General features: G+C 42.5%; 1 protein-coding gene across 2 annotated transcripts in view; it reads right to left on the bottom strand.

Annotated features, from left to right (window-relative positions):
- The window catches only part of SLC13A2 (solute carrier family 13 member 2), a 105,551-nt gene that overhangs the window by 3,927 nt on the left and 77,962 nt on the right, over positions 1–23,662 (bottom strand). For both annotated transcript variants that reach the window (XM_074189043.1, XM_074189042.1), the window contains exons 2-11: positions 21,922–22,050; positions 18,530–18,666; positions 17,406–17,626; positions 15,626–15,797; positions 13,900–14,022; positions 7,222–7,440; positions 4,258–4,346; positions 3,766–3,887; positions 1,091–1,252; positions 82–219 (exon numbers count right to left, since the gene is read on the bottom strand). In XM_074189043.1, coding sequence (XP_074045144.1) covers positions 82–219; positions 1,091–1,252; positions 3,766–3,887; positions 4,258–4,346; positions 7,222–7,440; positions 13,900–14,022; positions 15,626–15,797; positions 17,406–17,626; positions 18,530–18,666; positions 21,922–22,020 — 1,482 coding nt within the window. In that variant the 5' untranslated portion in view covers positions 22,021–22,050. The remainder of the gene's footprint in view (positions 1–81; positions 220–1,090; positions 1,253–3,765; positions 3,888–4,257; positions 4,347–7,221; positions 7,441–13,899; positions 14,023–15,625; positions 15,798–17,405; positions 17,627–18,529; positions 18,667–21,921; positions 22,051–23,662) is intronic.

Genomic DNA, 23,662 nt, shown 5'->3' with positions numbered 1-23,662 from the left:
GAGAAGAAAGAGAATGGAAGTGTATTGTTGGGGGGGTGGTGGCACAGCTTCTCCCACTATGGTTTTTCCTCCCCTTCTCACCATGTCAAACACTTTGAGCTGTCCAAAGGAGAAGACGATGGCATTAGGTGGGGTGGCCACAGGAAGCATGAAGGCTAGAGAAGCTGACATGGTACAGGGCAGCATAACATAGAGTGGGTTGAGGCAGATGGCCTGGGCCTAGAAGGGAAGACAAAAAGGTGAGGTCAGAACAATTGGGGAATGGTGGTGGTGGGGTATAAAAGAATCAGGCTTCATTTCATAAAGGTAAGGTGGGGAGGGATCAGGAAGGGGAAAGAGGTTTATCCATAGTACCCGCTTTCATTGTATTATTTCACAGATAAGAGAGGGGACTGATGGGGAGGCCTAAAAAGAGCCAGAACAAGTTTGGGATGGGGCCAATTTTGGACCCCACATTCTCTGCCCATTTAGTTAGGGTTGAAACTCTTAGGAGTGCACTAGGGCTTGTTTCCCACTTAAGAAGGTGCTTTGAGGGCTAAGAGGGGCCCTTCACCTCTTTGGGCTTTAGATCTCCTCAAGAGGATGACTATGCTGACCTGCCCTTCAGGTGTGGAGAGGGGAGGGGCCCATAAAACTGATCTCAAAGGGACCACAGGGATTCCATCAAAGGGCTGTGGGTACGCTCCCTGAAAGGGCTGGGGCCCAGGGACGCCCCTGGTGAGAAATCTCACCTGGTCACTTTGGGGGTGACCAAGACTCATATTGGGAGGGGTTGGGAAGGGAGAAATGACAGAACAACCAACTAAATTCTCATCTGGTGATGTCAGCCTGAACAGGGAATGGGGGTGGGAGGGTAGGGGGGTGGAGGTGAGTCAGGGGCCAAAGAGCCAGGTATCCAAAGGTCATCAAGAATGGCAGCTAAAGGAGGCCAGGAATTCTCCATTCTCTTCCACAAACTGTAGATAATGGCACGGTCCTATCCCTCAGTTTAGAAACTCAGAGATCAGGTCAGCCTGGGGTGAGGTAATGTGAGGGAAGAGAGGCCTCTAAAAGGCAGGTTAGGAAGAGGGATGGGTGAAGGGTATCTTACCATGGAAGAAAGGATGGGCAGAAAGAGGGTGGTGGTGGCCACATTGCTGGTACATTCGGTGAAGGTAGCCACAAGGAGACAAAGGATGAAGGCAATGGCTGGAGAAGGGATGCTTTGCAGTGGTGTCAACTTGGCTCCCAGCCACTGGGACAGACCTGATTTCTATGGGAAGATACATATGCTGACCTAAGGAACTAGAACATGGTCACCTCATCCAGGATTCTTGGGATGGGCCAAAATGCTGTGTGTCCTTGGCCAAATTGCTTTGCCTTTCTAAGATCTGATGTAAAAAAGTTTCATTTTCTTTCCCTGTTTTTCCCCCCAAGGAAAAAACAAGGAAAGCAGACAATGGCAACTTGAATTCTGGGAGTTTGAATTATATAGCTCAGGGGGTCTGGCCCAGTGGTTTGAGTAAGAAGAGAGAACAGACCTGGAATCCAGGTCTCTCCTCCCTGCCTAATTCTTCCTTGACCCAGGAGTAATTGGGACAGGGAGAAGACCAAAATATTATTGGAGGTTGGATCCCCAGGCTCCATATTTCCTTGTCCTGGAAAGACTTTTCTTTTTTCAAGGTTATGGGATCTACAGGGTTAAGTGACTTGCCCAAGGTGGCTTGCCCAAAGGCTGTTGAGGAGAGACTTCTTAGAACAATGAGAAACATCTACTGTAGAAACAAAAGGGTGGCAGATAAGGGGGCGAGATGGGGAAAAAAACAGTCTTTTAAAAGGAGGGGTCATCTTGTCTCTGCCCCTCCTCCCATACCTCTCCAACTTCCCTTTTGTCTCTGGGCATATGGTTTGTTCATGAAGCAAAAGGAACTAAACTGGGGGGAAGGGGAGAGAATGCTGTATGAGCTGACCTCTTAAGCAGGAGGGGATAAGGCCCAGTCCTTCAGCCAGGGAGACCTTTTCTACAAATCTTTGCCATTGCCTCCTGGCCCCGCACACCTATAACCTGTCCCTGCCCCCTAGAACTCAGAGAGAAAAGAGAGACTGGGGATCATTGAGAGCTGGATCCATGTCTTGAGGCCAGGTGACTATGAACTATCACTCTCCCCCCATACACAGTTTCCCCAGGGGTACAATGAGGAGGTGGTGGTGGTTGTCTAGGGTCCTTGCAGGACTAAATTTCTAGGGCTGTGCTCTCTGAGAAAGTCCTCTTTGTCCCAGGCCGTGGTAGGGGAGAGGAGGAGCTCTGGGCTTAGGGGGGACGCCTCCTCCCTTCAGCGCGGGCTCAGGTGGTCCTAGAAGGGCCGTAGGGCACAATGCCATCAGAGCCCAGGCCCAGAGTGGACTGGGGCAGCCTGGGCTGAGCACGACTCTGTCGCCTCCTTGTGGCTGGAGGAGGCAACGGGACTGCTCCAGCGTCACAGGAAAGCAATCCTGAGCCTGGAGTTATTGGATTAAGTTCAGCAAGAGGTCCCTGAACCTTCTGACGCTCAAGAACAAGCTCAAACTGTTTTATTTTTCCCTTCCTGGAGGCAACTGGGTGGTTAAGTGGAGAGGAAGCCGAATGTGTAGTCACCGAAAAACCGAGTTCAAATTCTATCTCAGGTACTACAGGTGACCCTGGACAAATCACTTCATCTTTATCAGCCTCAGTTTCCTCACCTATCAAATGTGGATAATAATCGCCCCTACTTCATTGGGTTGTTGTGAGGATCAAATGAGAGCACAAGGGTAAAAGGGCTTTGCAAACTTTCAAGGACTTTGTACATTTTTGTTGTTTGGTTGTGGCTGACTCTGGTTCCCCCTTTGAGCTTTTCTTGGCAAAGAGACCAGAGGGATTTGCCATTTCCTTTTCCGGCTCATTTCACAGATAAGGAAACTGAGACAGAGATAAGTGCCTTTTCCCAAGGAAACACAGCTAGTAAATATCTGAGGTTGGATTTGAAATCAATTCTAGGCCTAGAGCTCTATCTATAGCAACACCTACCTGCCCTGCAGGGGATTTTTATGAAGAGCAGGTGAGGAAGTAGTGTTTTAGCAAAAGGTCATTGATGATGTTGTTTAATCACATCTGACTCTTTGGAACCCTCTTTTGGGGTTTTCTTAGCAAAGATACTGGCATGGTTTTACCATTTCCTTCTCTAGATCATTTTACAGATGAGGAACCTGAGGCAAGCCGGTTAATTGCCCAGGGACATATGGTAAGTCTCTGAGGCCAAATTTGAAGATTTTATTTATTTTGAGTTTTACAATTTTCCCCCTAATATTACTTCCCTCCCCCTGAGGCCAAATTTGAACTAAGGAAGATGAGTCTTTCTGACTCCAGGCCAGTTCCCTGTGCACATGGTTGCCCTAAGATAAAGGGAGTTTCTTCAATAGACATTTCCTATATTGATGAAATCACAAGTGTGGACATAATGAACATATCTACATAATATACTCACACACACACACATATATATATATATATATATAATGTGTATACATGTAATATAATGTCGATTTAGCAGATATGATTTATATCACTGTAGTCTCTTAATCTATAATCAAATTATTTCTTTTCATCTTCTCCCCCAAACTTCTAACTGCTGGATAGAAGTTAATTTCTCCCCTGAGGTCTATCAGCTCTCACACTCAGTTAATTCCTCATTGCCCCAATTTCTTTCTTTCTTTCTTCTACCGGGGAGCAGAGAGGAAGTTGGGGGGGGCGGTGGTGGGGGTACCTACCTCACTGCCCTTGGCCAGGGCGAAGCCTCCGCCCAACAGGAAGACAATATTCCAAGGCATTTTCTTATTCACAATATCCCAGTTGAGGAGGGCGGGTGGGGCCTTGAACTTCCCCTGGGTTTCTGGTCCCCAAGAAGAGGAGCTGGGTCATTAAAAGAGCCCCAGGATGCTGTATTCCCTTCTCCCCCAGTCCAATTCTACTCACTCTGTCCAGATATTGGGGAGAGTTCTTCCATTGTAGTATAGTGGGAAAAGGAACACTGAGCTGGGATCTGGAAGACTGGGAGTTCTAGCCCACCCTATAAGTCATTTTGCTGGGCCTTGGTTTACCTCTTCTGTAAAGTCAGGACTATCCACCTAAAGGTGAGGGAGGTCTGCAGAGCAGATGACTTTAAGGTCTTTTCCTTCTCTAAGGTTTGCTGATCTCTCTGCCCCACCTCTCCATCCCACCTTCCCCCTTTCTTCCTCCCTCCTCTGCCACCAAAGTCTTACCCTGTTGTTGGGACCAGTCAGGCAAACTTGAAGGTATGATAAACAGGAGGATGCCAATGAAGAAGGCCACGGTGCCATCTGAGACAATGCTAGAAAGGGCAGTGAAGGCAGGGGCAGACAATGAGTGAGGTCCAAGGCTTGGGGGAGGAGGGCAGTTGGGAGGGTCTTGGAAAAGAATGTCAGAGGAATTTGGCTTCTTCCCTCAACTCATCTCTCCTTCCAACCCATCCTTCAAAGCTCAGGGCAAGTCTCATATGCATACTTATTTTCAAAGCCTTCACTGACCCACCTGTGCTCCAAATTCCTCCAGGGTTTACAGTGCATAGTAATCATGTTCCTCTTTGTCTCCACAGCTAGACTGTCAACTCGGTGAAGGCAGGCATCAACACCTGGTACCTGGGCAACTTTTATATTGTCTAGGTCAGCACAATGTAATATGGTATGTCAAAAGCTAGACCTCGAGCCAGAAGGTTTCAGTTTGAAACCAACATTTGCCAGCTGTGTGGTTATGGGCAAGTTGCCTAAGCTCTCTCTGAGCCTCAGTTTCCTCATTTTAAAAGGCGGATAACAGTGCTTGCTTTACCTATCTTGGGAAAGTATTGGGAGACCAATTGCTCAGGAAATTTAAAAGTATTTTCTCTTCTAGAGAGGGTCATCTCAACAGTGTGTCCCTCCACTTTTCCAGAGCTTTAGACAGGTGAGACCCCATTCTCCATCACATTGAAATATAGCTATGGAAATAGTTAAAAAAAAAACCCCAAGCATTATTAATTGATTAACTGATTGATTCAATCAACTGATTGCTTTAGCTCAAGTCTCCCTCCTCGAGGAAGCCTTCCCTTGTTGAACCCCACCCCAAAGTTGTCCCTATTAGGCTCACTCTTCCCTTGTGATCCCTCTCTAGGTGATGGTACCAGTTTATAGCCACCCTTTGGGATCCGATGGCCAGTCAATAAACATTTACCAAGTATCTATTATATGCAGACATATACTGAGCACGCAAAGAGGAGAAATATGATGTCTGCCCTCACCAACCTCAGTTTGGGGACAGCCAGGTGCCTCAGTACATAGAGTGCAGGCCCTGGAGTCAGGAGGACCTGAGCTTAAAGCTGACCTCAAACACTTGATCTTTACTAGCTGTGTGAACTTGGGCAAGTCACTTAACCCCACTGCCTCACCAGAGAGAGAGAGAGAGAGAAGAAGCAGCTCAATCTAACAGAAGATGCAAACCAGTATGCAGATAGAGTGTAACTGGAAAAGAAGGCAGTAGCGGTGCTGTTGGGGATGACAGAGGGACCCCTGAGTAAAGTCTCCTGCAGAAGGGGGATCTGACTGGACCAAAGGAGGGAATTTAAAAGTATTTTCCCTTCTAGAGAGGGCCATCTCAACAGTGTGTCCCTCCACTTTTCCAGAGTTATTTTACATTCGCCTCCTTCCTGTACTGTGTATTCTAACCAAACTGACCTTGCTTTCCCCAGAACTAGGTGTTTTATCTCTTACTCCCTTCTCATCTCTTTCTCTCAGAATTCTTTGTTACTTTAAAGCAAAGGGATCTTGACCAACATCTCTAAATGATCACTATTATAGTCAATGAGATAAAAGGTTTTAAGAACTTTAGAAGCACTATCTAAATGTTAGGTATTATTTTAATCAAATTATCTTGAATTTATTCATCTATTTCTTTGTAGAAGTCTATTCAGTTATCAAAATAGTTATCAAAATCTATTTCTAAAAAAGTTCATGGGGGCCGCTAGGTGGCACAGTGGATAGAGCACCGCTCCTGGAGTCAGGAGGACCTGAGTTCAAATCTGACCTCAGACACTTAATAATTACCTACCTGTGTGGTCTTGGGCAAACCACTCAACCCCATTTGCCTTATGAAAACATAAATAAACAAACAAACAAACAAATAAATAAATAAATAAGTTCATAGATTCAGGTCAGGAAGTAATATTGTCTAGCTGTGTGATATTGTCCCCTTTCAATAGAATGCAATCTCTGTGAGGGCCGGCACTGTTTTGGTTTTGTATCCATGATGTCTGACACATAGGAGGCTTTTCATAACTGTTTACTGAATCATAACAAATGAAACTCCTCTGCCTCTTAACTCCTCATCCTTCCTCTTCTAACCCTCATTCCAAACACTTCTAACCTCAACTCCATCTCTTCTTTCCCATCCCATAAAATGTAGCTACTCCTAGATATTTCTGTGATGGAGACTATCTGGGGCAGCCTTTGCACCCCTCTTTAGGTTTTAAAAACCATAATATACAAAGGAAACTAATTATATTGAAATATAGCTATCGAAATAGTTAAAAACCCAAGCATCATTTATTAATATTAAAGTATTAAAACTCAAGCTTTAAGAAAAAAGACATATTAAGAGGAAACAAAACCAAGTATTAAGAGAAATCAAATATTAAGGAAAATAAAACTAAATATTAAGAAAAATGAAGCTAAGTATTAAGAAAAAAATGAAAGACTAAGAAAAACCAAACCAAATATTAAGAAAAACCAAACCAAGTATTAAAAATATATTAAGGAAAAACACAACTGTGAAGAAACAAAATCCAGTATTAAGAAAAAACAAATATTAATAAAAACAAAACCAAGTAATAAGAGAAAAATAATTAAGAAAAACAAAACCATGTATTAAAAAAGACAAATATTAAGGAAAAACTCAAGTTCACAGAGCCTCTGCCCTAGATGATATACAAAGTCCTCTTCACCTGTCCTGACTCTGTCTCTGTCTCTTGTCTTCTTTGACCTCCATAACCACTACTTCTGGCAAGCTCTTCCCCAAGTCTAACATTCCTCCTTCCTTTCCTGAGGGAGATGCCCATTGTCCCTCTGCTTGGTGGGATCTGCCTGCTGGCTCTCAGGACTGTCCTGGAGTCTTCTTCAGGGTTGTCTCTTGTCCCCTTTCCTCACCCCCAAGCAGGAGGCCTCTGAGGGATGTCTCACCTTTCCCCATCTTTATTAGCAAAGAGCATATTTCCCCAACCAGGGAAGAAGCCTGGCTCTCTGGTGAACCACAGCACTACTAAGAGGATGAACAGGAAGGTGACTGCTGTTTCGGCAAAGGTCATGGGGCCCAACTTCTTCTGTTCGTCCTGGATGACACGATAGGCGGCTTTCTCCTGTTGCTTAGCTATCCCTCCACAGCTGAAGTTCTTCCGGAAGCTAAGGGGAAAGGGACACAGTCATACTCATGTAACCTCAATCAGAATTTCTCCCAGAGCAAGAGTGGGCTTCTCTTGTTAATATTCCCATTTCAAGGACTGATATATTGAAACCAAAGAAGGGAAATGACTTCCCCAAGGTCACACAGCAAACCATTGACTTGTCTCCCAAAGTTTTATTCTTCTTAAAGGGAGTCAATGGGCTCTTTTGGCGCTCTGGAGGACCTGGGAAGACAATCTGGTGAAACCATGACCTCCTTCTCTGAATCACAGTTTTAAGTGAACAAAATAAAACGTGTAAGATTATAAAGAAAGCTGATTATACTGGCTATCAAAATATATAGAATTACATATTTATATTACTAGGATTACAATACAAAACACACAGGAATGCAGTTTTATCAAAATATATTTCTAAAAAAGTCATGGATCCAGGTCAGGAACTAATTACTGTCTAAGAGAGAGGTCATAGATTCATAGGTAGATAGTTCTAGAACATCTGCAACAACCAATTTGTTATACAGATGCAAGACCTGAGGTCCTGACAAGGGAAATGGCTTGTCCAATATCACATAGCTAGTAAGTGGCACAGTCAGGCTTTAAATTAAAGAGTTCTCAGTTTATGCCCAAAGAGCAATAGAAGTGATCATACCCTTTGACCCAACAATTCCAATAATAGATCTATATCTAGAAGAAATAAAAAAAAAATGGGAAAAGTCCCACATGTTCAAAAACATTCATAATAGCTCTTTTTGTGGTGGCAAAGAATTGGAAATAGAGGAGATGCCCATCCATTGGGGAGTGGCTGAAAAAGTTATGGCATATGAATGCTATGGAGTGCTATTGTTCTATAAGAAACCATGAATGGTTGAACTCCAGAGAAGCATGGGAAAAATTACAGGAACTGATGCTGAGCATAAGTGTAGAAGGCAGATCTTGGGGAGGTTACAAGGGGAGAAGAAAGAAGGAAGACCTTTTGACAAATGGGGATTGAATTCCTTTCTTCCTTCCATTAACTTTGTATAGAATTGTTCTTTCTATTCCTTTCAAGTTCTTAAGGTCTTGGAACAATAATTATTATAACTGAAAGGAAATCTTAGAGATCATCTACCAACCCCCTCAGGAGTTGCTAGGTGGCGCATAGTGCTTAGCATGTGGGACCTGTAGTTAGGAAGACAAGTCTGACCCCAGACACTTAATAGCTGTGTGACCCTGGAGAAGTTACTTCACTCTATTTGCCTCAGTTTCTCCATCTGTCAAATGAGCTGGAGAAGGAAATGGCAAATCACTCCAGTATTTTTGCTAAGAAAAACTCAGATGGAGTCACAAATGACTGAACAACCACCTTTTATTTTATAGGAACTGGACTTTAAAGGGAGGAAGTCAAGGACCTGGTTTCAAACACTGCTTCCTCTGACTCCAAATTCAGGACTATTTTTATTATTTATTATATTTTAATTATAATAGCATTTATTATAAGATGGGAACATCTATTATGCCAGAAATGTGGAATGGAGGCCCAGGTGGATATATCCTAAAACTGACTTGGTGATTTTTAGGTTTGAAAGATGCTATTTTCATCTGAGGTCATGAGACAGCTGGGACTAAGCTCTGAGAGGATTACAATGGGTCTAGCTAGGGCAGGGGAACCATAGCTACAAAAATAAATTTAAAAGTTATAAATCATCTATTCTGGGATTATTTTCTTCTGTAATGATATTTAATAAAATAAAACAGTGTAATAATTAAATTTCTCATCTATTTATTATATATTTATTCAAACTCATTATTTTATATAAAATTATTTTATATCATATATCTATAAAACTATTATTTCACATTATATATTTGTTATTTATAGAAAACTATTATTTTATTCTGTATGTTTAATATATATCTAAATGAAGCTTATTTTATACTGCATATTTATATATCTAAATAAAACCATCATTTTATAAGGCATGGTAATTATATATCTATATATCTATATAATATATCCATTATATGTTTATTATAGATTCATATAAAAGAAATTATTGTTTTATTTTTAATTTTCTTCTATTCATCTTACCCTAAAGGTAAGTGTCAAAACTATATTTCTGGGGGGACATCTAGGTGGGGCAGTGGATAGAGCACTGGCCTTGGAGTCAGGAGGACCTGAGTTCAAATGTGACCTCAGACACTTAATAATTACCTAGTTGTGTGGTCTTGGGCAAGCCACTTAACCCCATTGCCTTGCAAAAAAAAAAAAACCCTTAAAACCCCCCCTATATTTCTGGTCATAAAGGATGATTTCATCCAACAGTACTCAGCCTCAGGTCTTAATCACCTTCATCACTAGGTGAGAAATCAAGACTTATGGCTATCTCCCCTTATATTTGTTATAAACTCAGGAAGATAATGATTTAAGGTCCTGGAAGACTTGTTCTGGCCTTACAGTGCTTAAAGTCCAGGAAGTAATAACAATTAATCCAATAGTGTTGCATAAGGATGATGGACTTTGAGGAGCAACTGGGCAACTTAATATTGCACAACCTTCATAGTCAGGCCACCGAGAAAGTGAATAATTTCATCCATCCTTTGTTTTTTGATAAATATCCCCCCCCCCCCCCCCCAGTTAGGTGTGTCTGTCTTGGACAGATGGTCTCCACCTATAGGTTAAGGGTAAATTCCTGAGAATAAAAACTTAACCTATATTTTCTCTCATTTTAATTTTAATCCTTTGAGTTTTTAAGTTTTATAGTTTTAGGGTTCATGCTAGATAGTACAGTGGATAGAGGGCTACCGATGGAGTCAGGACTACCTGGGTTCAAATCCAATGACTATGTCACCCTGAGCAAATCACTTCAAGTCTGCCTCAGTTTCCTTATTTACAAATGATTGGATAACAAGAGCACCTATCTCCCAGATTTGTTGTGAAGATAAACTTAGATATTTGTGAAGTGATTTGCAAACCTCAAAGTGCCAAATGAATGCTGTTTTTATTATTACTATTTCTTTTTTGAAAAAAAAAAGGTTTTTTTATGACTATACTTTGTTTTTGCATCGCCTAAATTTCTCTCTGTATTGCTCACCTCCTCCTTTCTGAGAGACCCACTCCACATAATGAACAATTAGTTGTTGTTTCTTTAATAGGACCCTATTTAGCTTTAGAGATGGGATTGATTTTGTAGGCCATTAGTTCAACGATTTTACCAAAGATGGAACAGTAATAAAGACAGAATTTGAACTCAGATCCTCAGACTCCAAGGCCCATGTTTTTTCCACTGTACAACAATGGCTTCCTATGCTTCCAGTTGTTCTTATAAGCAAGAAAAGTGCTTTTGTCTGTTGTGTGTGTGGGGGGGCAAGGGAAGGGGATGCTGGAATGCAATAAGAACCAAGCATATGCTGGCTGCCCAGAAATAGGAACGGTCCTGATGAAGAGGGGCAGACTTGTCATTCCCGGGTACTAAAGAAGGTTAACACTGGTGGATTCCTCCATTTGGCACTAAACTGGTGAGCCCCGGGGAGCTTTGGAGTCTCCAGATTGCCCGGGAAGGATGGTTTAGGTCCAGGGTGGAGAAAAAAAGGAGTTTACAACTTCCCTGCTGACCAGCACTGAGGCTGAGGCTCATGGATGACCTGGATGAGATAGGAAGACTCCACTCTCCAAAAAAAGTGGAGATGGATGGATAGAAGAAAAGGGGGAGTAATAAGACTAGAGTATTGCAAGTTTTTGAATCCAGGTAATAAAATATAAATATAAATAAACAGGGGAGTTAAATAAGAAAATCTTGGAAGGCAAAGACAGGGAGGTCTCCTGTATGGCTTTAAGAAAGGGCAATGATCCTAGGCCCGAGATCCAGCCACAGTTTTCACATCCTTTGGCTTGGGAAAAGTAGGGGAGGTGGAAATTTTTCTAATGTTTCATCTTCACCCTTTGTCAAAAGGAAGTACTCCAATTTGGATCTGGCCTTGCTTTCCCAGTGGTTCCCCAGAGGGGGAAGGGCTCTCCTCCTTCAAAAGCCCCTTGCAGGTCAAGAAGGGGCCGGTTGGCAATAGGAAGGAGTGGCCTGGTCCTGTTTCTCAGTCTGTCCCTGGTCCCAATTCTGTAAGATTTGACTAGATACCTCACCTCCACCATTACCCTCGACCAGAAGGACCCTCTGCCTTAGAGTTGGAAAGGGTCTCGGAGACCAGTTAGTATCTCCTGATCCTAGATTAGGATAAGCAGTGACTCTAGCACTCATTGAAGCAAAATTTCTCATTTTACAGTTAAGGAAACTGGAGATCCAGAGAGGGAAGGTGACTTGACTCCAGAATCATCGGTGGAAAGGGCAACGATTCTGGTGCCAGTGGACCTGCATTCAAATCCTATCTATGTGACCTCAGCAAATAGCTTAACCTCCCTGCACCTCAGTTTTTTATCTGTAAAATTAAAGGGGCTGGACTAGGTCTCTGAGGTTCCTTCCAACTCTAACTCTATGTTGCCATGAATCCCAGGATGTTTAAACTGAAAAGATGCTTATGTTTCAGAGGATTGTTCTCCCTGTACCTCACATGGAGCTTGTCCATCACATTTGTTATTCGGCTCACCGCTTTGTTGATGTTTTCATGGCAATTAGCATGTACTGCCTTGGGAATCTCTTATAAGGCTGTCATGGTGTTGGGTTGGTTTTGCTTTTTCCTTTCAGTCTTGTTTTGCTGTTTAATTTTTTTGCTTCATTTCCCTGTTAGACTATGAGAGCCTTAAGGTCAAAGATCATGCATCTACCTCTTTGTATACCCCACAGGACTGTCATGGCTGACTCAGTTCAGAGGGGACCCTAAAAAAATAATATTTGGTAGTAGGAGTACTTCTGAAAGAAATGAAAAAAAAAAGATGAAATTCAAGAAACCTATTTCAATCAGGTCATTATAGCCAGTGGAATGAGGATCAAGAGGGTCAGAGTGATTAATAAGTGTCCATAAGTACAGTTCCTGACTTCTGAGGAATTCTATTAACTTTGATTAAACTTAGACTCAAGATTGGTCCTCCTGCTGTTATGGAAATATTTTGCAAGACTACACAGGTACAGCCTATATTGAATTGTTTGCCTTCTCAAAAGGGTGCTGGGGGTAGAGAGGAGGTGAAAGAAGAAAAAGAATTTGGAACTCACACTTTTAAGAATGAATGTTAAAATATTTTTCTTGTTTTAGAGTTTTTTCTTTTTCTCATGATTTATTTACCTTTAGTACTGAGTCTTTTTCCACAACATGATTAATATGGAAATATGTTAAATATGATTATCAGATTACTCCCTGCCATGAGGAGGGGGGAGGCAGAAAAATGTGGAAGTCAAAAGCTTGCAAAAAGATGAATGTTGAAAACGATGTAATTAAAAAAAGAAAAGAAAAGAATATTGAAAAAATTGTTTTTACACATATCTGGGGGAAAACAAAATACTAAATAAACTAAAAACAGAGACAATTAAAAATAAATTTTGATCCTTCTGTAAAATATTTCATCTCCCTTTATTTAACTCTGTATAAAACCCCATAATCCCTAAGTTTTGGGGACCACTAGATGGTTAAAAATGTTATAATAATATCCATATATATATAGATAGATATAGATATAATTATATAATAAAATGATCATTTAGCAAGGTCACTTATCTGTGAAATCTTTTTACCCTAGATCAGACCAAGATGGAGACTCGATAGAAGGTAGTAAGGTGGAACATATGTGTGTGTGTGTGTGTGTGTGTGTGTGTAAATATAATGGATGTCCATGCGATTTGCACATTATTCAATAAATCCTATTCAATTGTGAGCTTTAGAGCATGGATTGGTTTTTGCCATTTTTTTTAAAACTCTGGTGCCTACCATGGGGCCTGGTATATAGTAGGTAGTTAATAAGTGCTTTCTGACTACTACCAAGTCATTTTAATCCATCCTAGACCTCAACTTTCTCACATTTAAAGTGGGAGAGAAATAGGACTGAACCATCTCTATGGCCCCTTCCAAGTTCTAAATCCTGTGATTCTATGTTGGTTCACATTTCAAACTTGGCCACCATGCTGGCTTTGACCATAAGAATGATCTGTTTAATCTTGGGCAAGCTATAGCTAACCTCTCTGGGCTTCATTTTCCTCCCTATAAAATGGGGAGAATGATACTTGGGCTTCCTACCTCACTTGTGAGGACCACAAGAGATAGAAGGTTCTGGAGTACTTTTTATCTATTGGTATCTCTAAGGGGCTGTGTACAAATCTCAGGGATGGTTATTACTTGTTTCACCCAGTTGAGTGTAAGCTCCTTGAGGAGAGGGAGAGTTTCAGTGTAGTCTTGCTGTCGTTAGCATCAAAAACAGTACCTGGCAAGAATAAAGGCTCATTTATTTTTTGCTTGACCCCTGACCTGACTGTAAGTTTCCTGAGGTTTAGACCCGTTGATGGAATCTCTAGAAGCTTTAGAGCGGTCCCCCCAAACTTACTTAAATCCCAAGAACAGGAGCTGAAGCCACAACCAGGATAGCAGCAGTAGGATGATCATGGTGGGAAAGGCAAAACCGAACCAGGAAGCAAAGTTCACCACGCTGGGGTTGTCTGGGAAGAGCCTTTAGGATTGGAGAATTGACAGTGATTATTTCCCTTGCTCAATTCTGTGGGTGCTTTGGGTATTCTAAGCAGCTGAACCTAAACTGAGAACTGAGGACTCAGGGATTCCACCTTTTATAAACTAACTAGGCATCATCTTCCGGTATGTTCCTATCAACCAATGGATAGATTATCTTGGTCCGGGCAATGGAGACATCTCCTGGTCGTCGGTCAAAGGGTAGAGCAGAAAATCTGATGGATCTCTGTGTGTGTTTGTGTAGATGAAACCCATCTCTGCTTATCCCCAGCTGTTCATTTCATCATATCCCCTTCATTCAGTTAAATTAAATGAACAAACATTAAGTACCTACGACTTCATGCAAGAATAGAGCTGGATTCTGGAGACAGAAAAGATGAAAAAAGAAACTCAAGAAGCTTACATTCTATTGGGGGACATAACATGAATGCAATTAGTATAGTAGGAAGAAAACTGAGGAGGGAGAAAACACTATTTAGCTAATTGGGGAACTGATCAACTGAGGCAAGCCTTGAAAGAAGGCAAAAAAATTTAGAAAACTTTCATGAAGAAGGTAGTGCATTCCAGGGATACAGGTCAGTATGTACAAATGCATGGACAGAGGAGATGGAGTATGGAATTTGGGAAAATCTGTTTTGTTCTTTGTTCTTTTAACCTCTGATATTCAATGTTCTAAGTTCTAATGTCTCTTCTACCTCTGTTACTCATTGCTCTGTCTCCCAAGATCTCTTTTAATTCTTGACTGTAGAAAGCATGAGACAAGGAGGCTGTAGGAAGGAAGACAGGACAGAAGGTGTGGCAGGGCCTACAGAGCATCAGCTCTCAAACCTAGGAGGTATCTTAGAGAAGGCCATAGAGTGATGGAACTAGAACCAAAAGGAACCTCAGATACCATCTTGTTAAGACCACAGCAAAATACTTCATGTTGTCTTGGATCCCTTTGGCAAGCTGACAGAGAATATGAACTCTTTCTCAGGATGTGATTTTTTTTTAATAATTGAAAGAAATGTTAAATTTTGGTTTGATGGTAATAATGACGAAGATGAAATGTTTTATTTTCTTTCTTGAAATCTATTCACAGATCTTGGTGTATGGACTTCATGCTAAGAGCCCTTGACCTAGTTTAACTTCCTCATTTTCCAGGACTGGAAAGGATCTTTGAATATAGAATACTGAGTATAAAACAGAGAACATCAATTACCAGAGATGAGAGGGGGCATCTGAAGTGGAAAAAACTTCAGAACAAAGAATACAGTAAAGCAGCTTGGAGAAATGTTGAGAGATAAAGCCTTGAGCATCAGAGATAGAAGAGACATGAACCTGAAACATTGAATATTAGAGGTGGAAAGGACCTTAGAACAAAGAATATGGGAGTATGAGGTGGATGTGTCCTTAGAAGTTAGAACATTAACTATCAGAGCTGGGCGGGACCTGAGAGTATAGAACACTGTGTATCACAGAACTGAAAGAGTTGGTCATAGAACATGGAAAACCCTGCCCTTAGATGAGCATTTTTCACCCCATAAGGACATCTCGGGACAGGAGACAGATGAGGTGGAAGATGGCGCCTGGGGCTCCATACTCACGAGTTGATTTGTCCCTGTAACACTAGGTTGGGAGTGGTGCCCGTCAGTGTGGCTATGCCCCCAATGCTGGCAGCGTAGCAGACACAAAGGCTCATGCCCTGGGAAAATTTGAGGTGCTCCCTCTCCTTCTGTTGGTAATCCAATGGCACTGGTGGTGGGATAGGGTTGCTATCTGTGGGGTGGAGGAAAAGGATGGGGGTCAGGGTAGCTGAGGTAAGAGAGAAGAGACCTAAGAGTTGAGAGATGACTTGCCAAAGGTCACATTTTTCTGAGTCTCAGCTACTATGAGTGTTAGTAAGAGAAGATAGTGGACAAGATATTACAGTTTATAGCAAAGGGGATGGGCCCTATTGGTCTTTTCAAGGGGGGAAGGAAGAAAACTGGTTTGAGATCTGTTTAGTTACCTCTTTAAGAAGGGGATAAGGAAAGCAAATGGTTAACTATGGGAAGTGAGTGAACCACACTGAATCTATTTTGTGACTTTATTCTAGAACCAGCTCAGTTTCCTTTCTATTCAACTATGGGTTTAGTTCAGTTTCCTTTCTGTCACAAAACTTTATTCAGTTGTAAGACTTGAAAGACAACCTTGTTGTATTGTTTGTACATCATCCTGTGAGACTGGGGAACTAGACCACTCTACCTGTTGCTCAGACACCCTCAACCAAAGACCTGGGTTATGTTGACCAGATACCTGGTCAGCTCCAAGGATTGACGCAAGGAGTTTCTTCACAATTGAACATCTCAAATAACCCATATGTCTTATCTGAAAAGTGATCTTTATGCTGATCAGTTACTGTTCCTATGTTCCTTTGATTGTTTATAGACACTTGAGGTGAGTGTAAGACTGCTTTTTCTGAATTCAGGGAGTTGTACACATTCCCTCTCCCCTCCCAACTTGGAATGTCCCTAATCTTTCCTCCAAGTCAGAGTAGCTAATAATGTATTATTTCCTTTTAATTAATTAGCCTTTTTTGATAAATAGTTTTTAATGTATAAAATATTTTGTATATGAAATAATGTCTTCCCTTGTATTTGGGGTCCAGGCCTAAGCTAAAGAGGTCTGGTCCCACTTTGTTCGACAGTTGGCATGTATTACTTGATAAACTGATGTGCTAGGAAGGCCAAATCTTTGTTTCCTTAGTTGTTTCATCTTTCATCAGCCACATAAGGATGGATCCATTAGCCCAGTGGAGGGTGTTGCCCAATGGACACTGTAGAAGGAAGTGGGCTTCTCTTCCTTTGCTGCTCATAAAGTCGAGCCAAGGACACCTCAGAGGAGGATTTTGTTCTCTATTTGCTTTGGTTCCATACTATTGTTATTTGTCCTTCATTCTCAAAAAGACCATGACATCAGGAAGGTGATGCCGTGACTTGCAAGTGAATTGGACTGAAGTGAGGGAGGGCTGTGCAAAGTCACCAGCTGGGAAGGACTTGATAGAATGACATCAGAGTCAGATTTAGGGGAAGAATGGGCCTTAGAGAATGTGTCCAACCTTCCCTTGATAGTAAAGGTCCCAGAGCTTGTCAATGCCAGACCAGATCTAGATTGCAGGTCTCTCATCCCCCACCCTCTCACGAGCTAGGGCACTATTCTTTTTATTCTACTCCTTTTTTCCTACATTGACTGCTCTTCTCTTAGATGGCCTTGGGAAGTCTTCCTCTGGCTTCTAGAGATTGAATCACATGTCCCTGTACCCTCCTTCCCAGAGCAGAGGCCGATATCAGGAATCAAGGGTGTTTAGGTAGGGGGAACCCTCTCAAGACTCAGAGCCTTTCTCACCTTTCTCATACTGCTTTGATGGTTCTTTATTAGTGATAGTGTTATCAGGCTCCTGGAGCTCAAAAGAATTGTTGATGTTGCCCATCTCCATGTCCTCCTCTGGGCTTTTGTGCAGCTGCTCCAGGACGGCGTGGGCTATAGGCACCATCATGGCGGTGGTGGCAGTGTTACTGATCCACATGGAGAGGAAGGCTGTGACGATCATGAAGCCCAGGATCAATCTAGGGAGAGGCATGGGATTAAGTTGCCTGAGTCCCCCCCACCCCCTTTGGAAAACAGAAACCCAGGGGCAAGCTTAGCCCAACCTTAGACCTTCCGGATCAGCCAGCATTAATCCTATAGTTCTCATCATTGCTCACTCCCCATAGGTCTAAGTTGTACATGGGAGTAACTGAATCCAGGCCGCAAAACCAGGTCGAGGCAGACTTCATCTCCTTCACATATCAAACATACCCAACAAGGAGATTATAGAGGATCCCCATGGTACTCTCTCATTGTCTGTTCTCAGCCACTAGCACTGGAACTAACTACTCCTAGGTTGACTTCCAATTCCCCCTGCCGTATATAGAATGTCTTCCTGACACCCCTAGACCACTCTGGCAGAAATGTTAAAAAAAAGCTAGCACTTCTACACACATTTAATACATACAGACATATAAAAACACTCTCTAGAGAGTAAAGGGAGGCAACGAGACTAGAACCGGTTCAGTTCAATGTATCAAGTACACACTGCATCAGGGTGGCTCAGTGGATAGAGCAATGGACTTGGGATCAGGAAGACTTATCTTCATGAGTTCAAATCTGGCTTCAGATACTGAGTGTCATAGAATCATAGACCTAAAACTAGAAGGGCCTCTAAAGCCTGTAGAATGCTACTTCCTCATTTTACAGATGAAGAAACTGAGGCACAGTCTAAGTTTTGCTCAGGGGCAAACTAGTCAGGACCTGAGATGGTATTTGAATCTAGCTTTCTATCCATAATGGCTCCCTGACTCCTTCGAATAAAAAAACCAACATGGAGATCATGGGATAATTCCTTGACCCCTTTCCTCTCTCCCCAGCTCAGTCCCCTGCCATGTTAATCTCCCAGATTCTTCTCCTCCTCCTGGATGTCCTCAACTCACAATGCTGGTCTCACACCAATGGTGAGGAGCACCCCGAGGGCGATGCGCTTATGCAGGTTCCAGTGTTCAACAGCGATGGCCATCAGGAGACCCCCGATGAAGAGGATGTTGGTGTCCTTCAAGTACTCAATGCAAACCTGTGTCAAGCCCCCCCAGAGAAGAGAGGAGAGTGAGAAGCAAAGTGAGCACTCTCCCCTGCCCCATTCTTAGTGAAGGTTCTTAGCTTGGAGCTCATGAATGTGTATTTTAGCATGTCGGTGGTGGTGTGTCAGTCTAACTAGTTTATAATTTGATGTCTTTTGTTCTACTTAACATAATTTTGAGAAAAGTTTTTTACATATAGGCTTCACCAGTTTGCTGCCAAAAGGAACCAGGGCATAGAAAGGGTTAAGACACTTTCTCTACCCAGCTACCCAGATAATCACAGGTTTGGGGATCACAGCAATTTTAGACTTTTTTTTTTTGCAAGGCAATGGGGTTAAGTGACTTGCCCAAGGCCACACAGTCAAAGTAATTATTAAGTGTCTGAGGCTGGATTTGAACTCAGGTACTCCTGATGCCAGGGCTGGTGCTCTATCCACTGTGCCACCTAGCTGCCCAACTTTACACTTTCAAACAGAAGTCTCACCCTCATATTTTGAATTATCCAAGGTGAAATACCAGACTGGTTTCCATTTGCCCCAAGCATGATTCCATGTACCCATTGGCTTCATCTATTTAGACAGTCATAGTTTAAATATAATTTAAATAAATCATTCAATTTAAATCCTAAAAAAGGGCATAATGAGGAAGATGAATAAGCAAATAACATAATGCATTCCAAAGCCAGTGTGAATAATTTTTTGATTAATCTTTGTTTTAGATCTCTACCCTTCTCTCTCCCTAAAGAGAGGAGAGAGTTGAGAATTACCTTCATATTTCAAGTCAATTTGGGTTAAACTTTGACATATATAAACATGGGTTTAGGCAAGTTACTTAACTCTCAGACTAGACCAGAAGTGTAAAACACCTGCCCATGACCCGAAGTCCTGAGGGCCCCTCCGTCAGATTAAAATCTAATTGAGAATTATTGAACACAGGTAATAGTACATTTAAAAACTAAGCCATTTGGCAGCCCACGGGGATCCTCATGCACTTACTGATGGTCCCAGTTTTTATTTGATCCCACTGGCTGACTTCTAATAACCTCTAAATCGGGTTCTTAATTAGTTATTCTATGAACCCCAAATCAGCTTCAATAGTCACATTCCTGCCAAATTGTGAAGGATTCTGCCCAGACTCCATAAAATGGAATGACCTTCAAAGCAACTGAACCAATGGTCCCATTTTACATCTTCCTACTCAAAAAGCCGCTAAGATAGTATCTTATGGAACGTGATGTTCTTTGTCTGGTGAATAGGCTTCTGGGAGAAAAATCAATGGCCGTGAAACTTTCCCTTGATACTTTCTTAAAAAGCAAACATAGAATTATATAAATCAAAGGAAATGAGCCACTTTCTCCTCTTTAGCTTCAATATTCCTTGCCCCTCCTCCCCCTGTCCTGTTATCCTTCAGACATTTCCTGCCCTAACCACTCTCCCATTTGTATGTACGAGTTCTGACCGCAAATCTCAAGCCTTAATGAGTTCCACGGCCAAATAAGCTTGAGAAGATGTCAAGAATTAGGAAACAAATAATATGACATCATCTAACTATTTGGGGTTAGAGTACAAAATGTTTAGAAGCAATTTTTTCCCAGAGTCATTATGGGCGTTTAATGTAACCTTGAAAATTCATTTATGAAGATAAATGAAGATAAAGATGTCCTCTTGGGTCAAACTCTTCATGAACTCTCCACTCACCTCATAATGGGGAGGGGGAAAGATAGTTTTTCCTGGATGTCATCAGAATCCAAGTAGGTCCTGAGGCTAATAACAATTGCCACTTATGTAGCATCTTAGGGCTAATAATATACCCATTTCATGGATGAACCTCAGAAGAAGTTACCCTGATGGCGTTTTATCCTTCATTCTCTTATCATTATTATTATTTTTTTAGGTTTTTTGCAAGGCAAATGGGGTTCAGTGGCTTGCCCAAGGCCACACAGCTAGGTCATTATGAAGTGTCTGAGACCGGATTTGAACTCAGGGACTCCTGACTCCAGGGCCGGTGCTCGATCCGCTGCGCCACCTAGCTGCCATGGCATCAGGGAGGTGATGTCTTGACAAGCACATGAATTGGATTTGAGTGTTTGGGGGGGGCACTATGCTAAGTTACCAGCCTCACTTTCTCCTCCGGTTCATTTGGGTCCAGGGCAGATATGAATCAGGACGACTGGAGGTGGCCCTGAATATGTAGTCAACAGGGTTAAGTGACTTGCCCAAAGTCATACAACTAGTAAATGTCTAATGTCTGAGGTCAGATTTGAACTCCTGTCCTGATTCCAAAGTCAGTATTCTCTCCACTGCACTTAACTGCCTCTAGGTGCTCAGCAGTCACCTAGATAGTAACTAAATAACAGGACCACTGGGCTCCCTTATTTCAAGCCCAACATGCTTTCGACATCATCGTAGCCACATGGGAGCATCTCAACTAACAGGGTTCTCCCCTCCCACTCCCAAAGACAAAGGCTGGCTACTGGCCCAATCCTATACCTGCAAGGTAACAATACAGCCCTGGACTGTTTATCATTGAGTCATTGATCTTAAAGCTAAGAGGGATTTCCAGAGGATACCTCTGGTCTCCTACTTTTCAGTAAGGAAATTGTCATTGTTCCCATTTTAGAGATGAGGTGACCAGGGCCCAGAAAAGTTAGATGATTTTCCCAAGATCATACAGCAATTAATTGGCAGGTGGGGGTGTGGAAGGCAGCTGGGTAAAGGGGCTAGAATTTTTTCTCATTCCTCCAATTTCAGAACTCTTTGTATTGAAAATAAATGTACAGGGGCAGCTAGGTGGTGCAGTGGATAGAGCACCGGCCTTGGAGTCAGGAGTCCCTGGGTTCAAATCCAACCTCAGACACTTAATAATGACCTAGCTGTGTAGCCTTGGGCAAGCCACTTAACCCCATTGCCTTGAAAAATCTTAAAAAAAGAAAAGAAAAGAAAAGAAATGTACAGTCTATGACAGTGTGAGTTCTGAATCATCAAGGTAAGTAATCTTGGGCAAATCCCTTTGGTACTGTGAGTCTCCATTTGGTCATTTGAAAAATGGAAATAATAATGATGTCTCAAAAACAAAGGAGTGCATACCACAACTATTTTTTCTAACATATTGATCATTCTTAAGGACTTATGATGACTCCCTATCCAATAGTGTTGCCCACCCAACCCCTGCCAATCTCCCCTAAATCCTTCTTGGGAGGTGTGAATTTGGATGGGTAGGGAGAGGTGGGAGTGAGGAGAGAGACTTACGTCTTCTGCATCCATAATGCCCATCATGGGGAAGAGGATGAGGGGTAAAAAGGCAGTGACTGCCAGTGGCAGGGTCTCTGTACACCACAAGAGCGCCATAAGGATGATTGCGTAGGCACATTTCGCTTCCTGGAGGCAGAAATAAGAGAGAGTCAAGGGCCAAAGAAATACCTTTCCTGCCCTGTATTCATTTATGAAGATAAATGAAGATAAAAATGTCCTCTAATGAACCATCTATCTCTGCCCTTCTGGCTCCCTCCAGAGCCCATGGCATGGCTTTTCTCTACTCTTCATCCTCAGAAACATGGGAGGAGGATAGATCTTACTGCATAAAATTGGTGACAAGGGGAATAGGGCTTTTGAATGGAGTAGAGAAGAGGAAAGAACCAACTTTGAGAGTTTGGAGATTTGAGGAAAAGGGAAAATATTTATCTCTTATAAGCAGTTGGAGACAAAGAATAGGTTTCACTAGTGAGGAGGGTGAATCCATCCATCCATCCATCCATCCATCCATCCACAATCATTCATTAAGCATCTGTAGGTCATCCACTAGAGACACAAAAACAAATAATGGTTCCTGTCATCAAGGAGTTTCTATTCCAACTTTTCTTCAGGGAGCACGGTTCTGAGGTCTGGGTCAGAGACTGGGGTGGGGCAGGATGAAGACTGGGCAATTGGATTCCTGAAATGTAGAATATCAGAGCTATAGACCCAACTCTTCATTATCCTAAGAGGAAACTGAGACTCCATTGTGACGTTCTAATAGAGGAAGGCGTCCCTTTTCCCAGCTGAAGCAGGAAATGTGTTAATCACTTATCATTGATAATCATCCATTTGATTTGACTTCTGGAAAAGAAGGATCCTGGGCAAGGGGGCTGGGAGCAAGGCTGAAGGGTGGAGAGAGCAAACAATCTCACACTGAGAAGGGACAGCAACTAGAGGATTTTAATAGGGAAAGAGATATTGGGGCAGGGGCATCCTAAGGGCAAAAAAGCATGGGGGATAAGATAAGAAGTGAGGCTGAGTGAGCTAAGACAGGGGATGGGGAAGGGTCAGCATGATTGAGATTTTTTTTTGGGGGGGGGAGCTGAATACAGTATCAAGAAACTGGAGAAATCTAAAGCTATATACAGTCTAAGGCCATTTGGGAGGGTTAGCTGGAAAGAATTGACAAGAGTACGGGGCACCTAGGTGGAGCATTGGATAAGAGCACCACCCTGGAGTCAGGAGGACCTGAGTTCAAATCCAACCTCAGACACTAGTGGCAGGGTCTAAGTCTGGGCAAGTCATCTGACCCTGTTTACCTTAGTTCCTCATCTGTAAAATGAGCTGCAGAAGGAGGTGGCAAACCATTACTGTATCTTTGCCAAGAAAGCCCCAGACTAAATCAATATATAATTGGCAACTCCCATGGGCGGAGTTGTCACATTCTCCAAAGTTTTTGTCTCCAGTATGCTATTTACAGCCATAATCCTGAGTTTCTGATATGGGGGGAGGAGTGTGGTAGGAATGGGAAGGGGAGGAGTAAGATCAATGAGTAGCTGAACTGGCCAGGTAAGAAGCCTAAAGGATGGGGGAGGTGGCAGGGGTGGATAGGGTAGGGAGGAAAGAGTGGAGGGAGTGATGGGGGCTGGAGGGAGGAGGAGGGGAATAATTCATCAGCAGATCAGACTTCCTATTCAGTATAGTCAACATTTCTGTGGTGGTGAGTAGTTGGAGGGAGGGGCTGGAGGAGAAACAC

The sequence above is a fragment of the Macrotis lagotis genome, chromosome 5 (genome assembly GCF_037893015.1).
Source record: "Macrotis lagotis isolate mMagLag1 chromosome 5, bilby.v1.9.chrom.fasta, whole genome shotgun sequence".
In the NCBI taxonomy this organism is placed as follows: domain Eukaryota; kingdom Metazoa; phylum Chordata; class Mammalia; order Peramelemorphia; family Peramelidae; genus Macrotis; species Macrotis lagotis.
This window is presented reverse-complemented; position numbering and strand designations above follow the sequence as displayed.